Source organism: Serpula lacrymans (genome assembly GCF_000218685.1).
Source record: "Serpula lacrymans var. lacrymans S7.9 unplaced genomic scaffold SERLAscaffold_8, whole genome shotgun sequence".
Lineage (NCBI taxonomy): Eukaryota > Fungi > Basidiomycota > Agaricomycetes > Boletales > Serpulaceae > Serpula > Serpula lacrymans.
Window position 1 is genome coordinate 532,892 of NW_006763297.1, and position 9,557 is coordinate 542,448.

At 46.8% G+C, this 9,557-nt stretch overlaps 2 protein-coding genes across 2 annotated transcripts; both read right to left on the minus strand.

Moving 5' to 3' along the window:
• Positions 1–185: 185 nt before the first annotated feature.
• SERLADRAFT_469557 (uncharacterized protein) lies at positions 186–582 on the minus strand (the record flags this gene model as incomplete). The annotated part of the gene is made up of 2 exons (XM_007319233.1): positions 186–240; positions 307–582. The coding sequence occupies 2 exons, from the start codon at positions 539–541 to the stop codon at positions 224–226; spliced, it is 252 nt and encodes an 83-aa protein (XP_007319295.1).
• A 1,752-nt stretch (positions 583–2,334) lies between these two features.
• On the minus strand, positions 2,335–2,841 carry SERLADRAFT_438847 (uncharacterized protein; the record flags this gene model as incomplete). Its single annotated transcript, XM_007319234.1, has 3 exons — positions 2,335–2,552; positions 2,611–2,691; positions 2,751–2,841. 3 exons carry the CDS (start codon positions 2,839–2,841, stop codon positions 2,335–2,337), a joined length of 390 nt encoding a protein of 129 aa, XP_007319296.1.
• Between the last annotated feature and the right edge of the window lie 6,716 nt (positions 2,842–9,557).

Below are 9,557 nucleotides of genomic sequence, written 5' to 3' on the forward strand. Positions count from 1 at the left end.
ACATGTATAACATACATACCCTTTAACGTAATGTGAATGCCGGATTGGCATTCAGTTACCTAGATCGGTATAGCATTTCGTTGGAGCTAAGCTGCCAAGTAGGAGCATGGAAACACTAAAAGTGCTGGCGAATGCCGAGGATATAAAGGTAACAGGAAAGGGAAAAAATGCGAACAAGGCGATTTAATCGCGTGTTTTGGACGTGTGTGATCTTGAGAGGGGGTTAACAAATCTCCTCTTCTTCATGAACAGGTAAAATGAGCTCATTGTTGGTCGAAACGAGAGAGGTGATGGATAAATACGAACCTGTCTCTGTTGCCCCTGTTCTCGCACTCTCAATTCCTTGCAGTCTTCCTATATCCACCCTATGCACGCAACCGCCTAGCGTCGCTGTTTCTGGGTCCTTCATTATGGAGTATCTCGGAGGATTGATGTAGGCTGGGGGTGGAGGTTGTATATAGGGCACGGTGGATGATAGACTATCTACCGACACTGCGGGCTCAAAGTACAAAGTAGGCAGGGAGTCATTTCGCTGGCTCATCTGGGGCACACGCAGAGGTAAAAGGTAGCTCCTGTCCGAGCAACGCCGGAGGCAACCGGCAGCATGCAGGGTGACACCGAGGAAAATCACAACCGCCACTGGACAGTGCAAAAATTTTCGGTTAGCACGATGATCACACTGCAAATGTAGCCATTGGTAACGCACGAAAGACGGCTATGGTGATGAGCACGGTACCCCATCCGGGGAGAGCGTTCGCTGAGGGTGAAGTCCCACCGCTTGGAGACGAAGTGGGCGCGGAAGCCATAGTACTCGACATGGTACGCTTTTCTTTGCTGAACGTTTAGTGTGAGCCTCCGTGGAGAGTGGCCAGCGTGGTCGTAAAGAAAGAAGGTAAGGCGTGTGGGGAAGAGGGATGATGCTATAAGAGTGGGGGTTTAGTCAGACTTGTAGCGGAACCGGACATAGCTTAAGTACCTACGTGAACGTGATTAGCCGGATTTTCACGATAAGTATAAGATAGTCCCAGAAGTAGAGGATAACACATAGCCTCGTTTTATCACATTTCGGCCCTTTCGTAAGTACACAGCTTGGCCTGAGAACGCCAACCGCTCCCTCAGCCATATAGCCTCGAACTGGAGTCTCGTGAGGTCCTGAAATAGCGCTAAGCCCAAGGCAAACGTCGATAGCCCCGTAATGAACGGTTATGGCGAAAACGTGGAATGGCCAGGCCTGCGGTAAGCGAGACAGGTGTCGTCGTCGCTCCTGTCGTGGAAGTGAATGACAAAAGCACGTATCCCTGATTATTGAGCAGCGTGTCAGGAGTGCTAGCGACCATCTTTACCTTGGATGACGACGCCCTGAAGACTGTGATGCGGCGTCTACAAGGCTCCACACTCATTGCCGCAGTCTGAATTTACTTGCACTTACTGAGCGCTCTCAGGAGAGGTGCCACTGGGAGTGGTTGCCACCACGAGGCGTGATCTCATCGCTATGTTTTTGATTCCGAGATGAAATAAGTCCGCGTCGGTCCAGATATGTCTCCGCTGAAAAAAACATGACAATGTCGCGCAGTCCTCAGTTTAGATGCATGATATACAGGGTAAAATACAGTGATAATAATAATATAACCACGACGGTCGACCTGCTTTCTATGTATGTGCAATGTTGTATACTCAATTCAAAACTCAATTTACGAATTTTACTGTCATTTTCCGTCAAAAATCAGCTGGTACATTTTCTCATGGGGTAAAGTAACGACTTGAAAAATCTCAGTTATGTAGATAAGGATAGTTGGGAGTATATATCATTCTGTTCATATATGAGGACATAAACGGCCGAAGAAGAAGAGAAGCTAAAAGTCTATAGGTAATGAACCTGGGGCGTGCCAGCCATGAAGGCTATGTCTGAAAAAAAAAAAAAAATGAATGATGGACCGAGAGGGCATAAGAAATATTAATGTAAAGGGGGAGCGGGATTCGGTAGGGTTAAAGGGCCAAGAGGCGCCCAGTGCCAGACTTTGGAGACGTTGCTGTGCTCTGTTCCGAGGGGAATCTCATTCAATCAGAACGTGCCTCAATAACGAGTCTTCAGAACACACTACTGCAAAAATGGAACCTTTCCATGAGGCTGTGATCTACAGCGTACAACACGAGTTCTGCGAAAGAAGGGCTGTCGCTAATAAAATACTTGTTCTTCCACTACGATAAAGATCAAATCCAGTGCCTAGAATAAAACGCGTTAATAGCGCAAAGCTCTGACGGTATTCACGTACCTGTAAGGGACATTAACAGCGCGCCATTTAAAATGAAGAAATCAAGTCTAGCACCGAGCATTTACGTTCGGCTGGTTGTCACCCCACGCTGAGCGTCTTCGAGGAAGACGGAAGGGCGTGGATCGGCCATGGCATATGGAGGGGGACTGGGTTCGAACGTTGGCCTTAGGGTCACAGGGAGCGTGTCAACCCAGGTACCACGTCTCTGGCGCCTGCGCCTGCGCCTCGTAACAGATTGAGCTGCAGGCGGCCGGAGAGACGCCAGATCACGGAACGGTCCTGGAACATCATGTCATCGCTGAGCAGACCATAGTTCCACCATGTGCAAGGGACGTACTGAATACACGGAGAATCCAGGTGAGCCCCATCCCTGTCTGTTGTACGCGGTGCAGGAAAAATATCATAGACAAGAAACAGACTAAGGAGGAGGAGGGATATATTAGACTGTGGAATGTGCGGCTGGATCGGGTCGCGTACCTAGGCCAAGTATAATGCCTACAATTGTGTTCCACTGAATTTTACTTGTGAGCTGAGTGACTGGAGAGGAGACGACCGAGGTGGACGCCATGGGCTCGTGCGTTGTATGCTGCGGTAAAGATAAGAGTATGTGCATGAGTACTACGATGGGTGTAAGACACAGAAAAACAAAAGAGTGTGGGCTTTATATTTCACCGACCGGAGTAGATCCAAGTAAACCCAAATCAATCCAACTGTAGATCTAAACAATCAAATTCCCACTAACTGACCCTTCACCCCCTCAAGTCGGTGGCACTGCTCATTACGCCTTTGACGGCAGATTGTATCAGTCAGGGTTCTTGATCCTTCTTTGCAAACAGCATATGGTTTCCGCCATGCTTCATCGGGAAAAGGCAGAGAAGAAAGAAATGGGTGGGAAGGGGAGGGAGTTGATTGAGGCATAACCGGCCCTAAAGCGCACACAACAGCGGAAATATGATAAGGAAGCTAGTTACTAATCAATCTGGTCTTGTAAGGTGAAGAGACGCCTTCATGGCTTCCCATGGGCCATTCGTCCTTGCTCCATTAAACAATGAGGCCGTATAGCAGTCATACGCATGTGGCATTCTGCGTTAAACCAGACGTTCTGCGCAGCAAAAAGAAAGGACGGAAAGCGCGGCCTTCGAGAACAGTTTTCTCCTCAAAGACAAGGGAATCACCGAGTCCACCAGGCAAGAGGACGGCGTCTCTGTTGCTACGATAGCGTCTACCAACGAAGGCGCATTAAAGTGGCTCTATGCTGAATTCACAGTCGTTTACCACACTCACCACAACGATTCACTGAGGCAACCTCCTCGGATGAACCAGTTAATTCCAAAATATCAATCCATTTCAAGGCACCGAATCAGATTTCACAAAGTGTGTAAAGATTCTATCTGCTGATCCCGGAGCTTGGCACTGGAGATTGAGGGTAGCACCGAGGGGAACGGGTTTGTTGTGAGCCTCTGAAGCTCCTCTTCATTGGTTACAGCGTTGTTCAGGCAAACTATTGCGGCCAGTGTTCTTCTTTTGGTCAGTACAGTAAGTGCCAGAGGTTGGGCCCGAACGACAGAACCTATTTGAGTTTGAGGATGCTGGAGATCATATTCTGTTAGAAAAGCACCCGTCTTAGGGACTTAGACGTACGAGGACAGCTTAGGACAGCCCACTTCACAGGATGGATTTTGCTGTATCACCTTGACCGGCGACCCTTTGAGCATTGCCGTGTGACGCTTCTGGCAAGCACTGAATTAACGGAATTTGGTGCAAGACCTTACGAGGAATCACGGGACATTAACTTGATGCACGGACAACTCTGTACGTTACTGTATGGGGTCAATCCACAGGAAGCTGAAAGGTTCGTATGGCTCTCCACGCTATTAACTGTGCAAAATGAAGAGTGACCATGCCTGTGCGAAGTAATCAGAGATTCTGTCAGTAAGTGTAACCATCTGATTTCATTTAGAGTTACGTAATCTGAAGGACTTACGACGTGAGCGTAATTCGTGCGCATGTGGGCGCAATGCGTAGCCCTTGGGCATTTCTGGGCGTCTGTTCGGCGTTGAGGTCGGGAAGAACAACAGCGCCTACCCTGGGAACTGGTATTCATTCCGAAATTGAGCTGTCAGGATTGGTTGGTAGGAGCCGAGAGAAGTGCAGAACACTAGTAATGTGGGAACAGTAAAGAGAACATATCCGATTCAAACATACACATCTAACCCGGACAATTTCGTTTGCTGTTGAAGAAGTGTGTTGTAGCTGATGGGAAATGGCAGTGTCGTCAATGTAATGAAAACAGATGCATGGCGTAGACCCGTAAAGATGCAAGCTGAGGCGTCTGCAGGAATCCAGCTGACTCTGAGAAATAATTTCGGAGATCGCTCTTTACTCGAGACAGATGCAGGGAGTATCGTTCGTGGATCCAGAGATCTGGCTCATAGGGAAGAGATTAGCTATAGCAACTTGATCAGTAGATGCAACAAGTAACAAAAACTACGACAAGTACTCACACTAGCGTCACAGGGAAGTACGCAGTATGATGCCACAATAAGGATGACAAGATGTGAATCAATCCAAACAAGCTGTATGAGGTTGGTTATGTGAGTAGATAGGCATGAGGTCGAAGATATCTAAGGTACCGCTAGGGGTACAGCCAACGAGGACTCTTCCTCTTGAGCTACAGTAGTGTCCTTCGGGTTCCAAAAAGTCAAGCCTCGTACTGGAGTATTCCATGATTCTAGGAGGATTGCGTGACAAAAGTGAGGCAATGAAGGTTGCCAAAAAGTGCTTGTATATCCTGTCATGTTCGCCTGCTGATTGGATGGAAAACATTGAAAGCCAGTAGGATATCAGAAGCTATCGATGAAAGGTTAGGCGAAAGTTAGTGCTCATGGTGGGAAAACAGTACTTTTCAAGTTGGTTGCCTGACGAGGCAGTACGACAGATTGAGAATACCCAGCGTTTGTGCCGTACGTCTACCGGAGAAGTTGCTATCAGTCTCCCTTGTAAATGTGGTTCGAGAAAGGCCAGATGATAGCATACTTATGCAAAGATACGCCCTTCGAAAAGGAACTACCATCATGGCCATGTAACAAAAGAAAGGCTAGAACTGCAGTGAATGCGACAGGCATCGTCGCCGCTACTGTCGCAGATATGCACATAAAAGAACAAGCGTGTTTATAACAGTAGCGTGCCTGTCAACTGTCATATCAGTAATTTGGTCTGACTGGGGAGACTAGTCAAAGTTGATGTTGATGAATGAGTATGCAATATCGGCAAATTCCACGCTCACTCCATAGCATGCTTACATCCTTACACTCATGATCAGAAGTACACGTTATGTTCATGTTCGATCCCGAAATGAACACTTTGCATGTCGGATCAGAAATCCTTCCATAGAACGCAGAGGTAGTGGTCAAAACCAGGAAAACACGTTGCCCACCGCTTTTTCAAACACGAGTTTCGCGAGGAATTTGGCTTGGATAACAGGTGGCCCAACTTGAAGGTGACAGCCCATAACCAACGGCGAAGAACAAAAGCACGTTACTGCGATGATTAACCGGGCGTAATTTCCCAGTCACACAAGCAGGTGCCAGTGGTTTAGATGATTAGATTGCAACAATCCGAGTCGCTATGTTTTTGGTTCCGAATTGGAAATGAAATATAAGAAAGTCCGCGCATACGTAAAGCTTCCAGAATCCACACTGCATACATTCCAGTAAAGTGTAATATACGTACTATAGTATTCATCGGCACAAAAGGTTCAGACAATACTTCTCATGAGTCAGCCCATATTTATAGAGCTATGATATGCATATCACAGCTACGACGGCTCATCAATCATTACTTAACTCTGTGTAAATAAAATACGTGTTATTTCAGCTCATATCGAGCCTAAAATGCTAATCTAAAAAACTAATACTAGCAATGCTCTCGTGCTATGGTACCTTCAACATTTACGCTCTCTCATTATAAGACGAGGCATCAACAACAGCGACAACGACAAACTGGATCTAACGTCGAATGATTATGTCGGGACTAGTCACCGGCTCTCTTCAAATGTTGTCTCCTTCAAGGAGAAGCTCGATAGGTGGATCAACCACAACACGGGGAGGGGGACCTTGATAGAATGACGAGGCCATATGGAGACGAAGGGACTGAAGCCAAGCGTTCCGTGACAGGCGTTCGCGTCGCACACGTGGTGGAACTGTCGTCCTCTGGGACCGGTAATGAAAGACATTCGGGCGATGTTCTAAGGTAGAGTTTTGTTAGTGGGGGTTATCGTTCCATTATACAAAAGAAACTCACGTAATAAATGTAAGAAAAACCTGCCCTCCATTCCTTGCTGTTGCACAAGATACAGATAAAATATTATGGTTAAAAAAGACACTACGTGAAACGTCTTAGTGGAGTGTGGGCATGGATCACCAAATCGTGACTCACATAGGACTAGCACGATACCCAATATTGTGAACCACTGTATCTTATTTATGAGCTGAGAGACTGGACTGGATGCAACAGATTTACACCTCGAGCATTCTGCAGGAGGTGAGATAATGGGCATAAGCATAGTGGGTGCCATGGCATGGGCGCAAAGAAAGAGAACAGACCATTCTTTATACTGCGTGATATGGCTTCATAACCGGTGCAGGTCTATCATAGATTTCCATTTAATAAGCCCAATCTGGCCCCTGATCAGTGTCGGTTTGTCGGTAACAACACGTTGGAGAACATGAGGCTTGTGCGCATGCCAATGTCACGGGACTCGGCGCCTAATCCAGTTCTTTATTAAGAATATATAAGATAATATACAGACTTGCTTATTGCAGCAATGAGCCGGACGACTGGCGATCAAAAAACATGGGTGAACGGCTAAGAAGTGGCCAAAGACACTAGATTTCATTTGGGTTTTGAACACAACAGTAAGTTGTACCCTGGTGCACATGTCAATATTATGAGAAGTCGATAAGGGAGCTAACGGTGGTTGTTCATTGCGTGATCGAGATGAGCCTAATCCTGTATGGTAGACGGATAGCTTCTCGTAAAACGATGGAAATCGGGAATCCATCGGGCAAGTTAGCGTCTCTGGGAATGTCCACAGTAACATCCAACGGTGTACATCTTCTTATCAATGGTCACTGATGAACTGATTTACTGCGGGAACTCATGGAGTAACACCCATGGTGAAGTCATTAATTACGAGTCGAAGGCCAGTTCCACAAAAGAATATGGTACCGAACTCTACGTTTAATTTGCTGGGCCGGGCAAGCGCTGGTGCTTGTGCATACTATTATTGATGGCAGTCCTGTGGCAGAATTCTAAAGCACCTGCAGGCCTGCAGGCTAGTTGCGCTGTCGGTGTTGCTCAGTGAGGTGCAGTGCAAATTCTCCAGAATGTACAAGTTTCTGGGTCGGGTCAAAGGGCCGGCTCCAGAAGGCATGTTGTGTCAGAACCACTCCTTTTCTATGGACCAGGGACATAGTACGACAGCCACTTCATAAAAGACGGGTTCAATAGATGCTGTAAAGCTGCGGAAGGCTACGTGAATGACGACCTTGAGCCGCTGTGTTTGTCAAGGCCTGCATCAGTGGGGATTGCGCGAGACCTTGTAGGGATTACAGGGCTGTGGCTTGACACGCGGATAGCATCCGCTGCCCAAACACTGACGTTTAGGGTGATTCCACGGAAGGGAAATGAAAGCTCTATAAGCCTCTGTTCGTTACCAAAGCACTGTGCACGGTGAAGAACCTTGTGTTTTTCAGGGTAGCATTGAATGGATGATGTGTCCATTTGATGTCAGTAGACTCGTGTGTGATGCCCACAGAAATGAGTAGGATTTGATGCGGATGTGTCGGGATATATAGGTAAATGGCTGGGCCATTTCTCAGCGTGCGTTGGGGATATACACGTGTTCTTTCACCGAGGAATGGGAGGCTTAGAACATGCTTTGGAATTCGAAGCTCCTATGAAATATCGGGCAACCAGAATTGGCTAGTACCTGTAGGGGCTGGAACAAAGTACTCCATCCTGATCCAACGACACTGATTTTGTTCAGGATTTGGATATGGAATTACGACAATCGGATATCGTTGTGGATCAACCTATAAAGCACATGGAGGGCATACCAGATCAAAGATTGTTGTGTAAAATGCTTTGGGAGTGACTGAGGGAGGGAGCAGCTGCGGTTCGGTCATGTTTGAGTATATAGATTTATATACGGCCCGAGCGCTTTAACTTGCTGTAAAGTGGATAGAGACACGACACGACATTGTAAAGGTGAGAGCTGAGGTGTCTGCATGATTCCAGTGGTCTCTGGCTATTTTGAGAAGACATGGTTCTTTACTCGGGAGAGACACAGGGAGTACGGTTCGCGAATCCAGTGACCTGATTCATGAAGGCAGGCCTAGCTGCAGTAATCTGGTCAGTTGACGCAACAAGTGAAAAATGGTGACAAATTTTCACACTGGTATCACAGAGAAACATGCCGTATGATGAAAGACATTTTAGGGTGGGACCAAAAAGGGCGACGACGCACGAAGTGTATGGTAAAACTTGAAGAAGACCGCGTATGATGTTGACGTTGTGGTAAGTGGCCTTGAGTGGCATCAATAAGGTTTCTGGGCGCCAGTTTGATGCTCATGGTGGGAGGATAGCGCCTCTTCCCCCCTCAACTTGTGCGCCTAGCTGATGGGTGTCATATTGCAAATATCTTGAGCCTGTATGCAGCTGTAGTATGGGGTACGTCTGCTAGAAAAATTGCTATTCATACGCGTATACAATTTGAAGGAATAGCTTACTTATTCCTTTACAAATATCTACCATGTTATGTTCAAGCTGTTATTGCGTTTGCAACACTGTGCTTGGAGGATACTGCAAGTATTTGGCAGCGACCACTCGGAGGTTAGCTCTACTTGGTAGCGGGCGAAGGCTGTGCAATTGTATTTCCGCCCAGTCCGCGCCGCCCCAATACCATTTATGCAGTGGTTTATCTCTAAAACATATATAGATTTTGATAGAGCTCACATTGTCAGAGAAAATCAAAGGTACCATAGCCCATAGTCCACAATACAATGAGTGTTGTGATTTAGTCATACTACATCTACGTCAATGTGGAAGGGTATCATTACGACTTGAAAGAGACGTGATTAAGTGCAGGGAAGAGCCACATTGGCCACAAGAGTATGGTGTGTGCAAGCTCAAAAATCTATTTGCACAATGCAGGCATGTCAAAAGAAAAATATTTCCGGACCTAACACTGAACAGTTAGGGTGTACTGGCTACCATCCTACT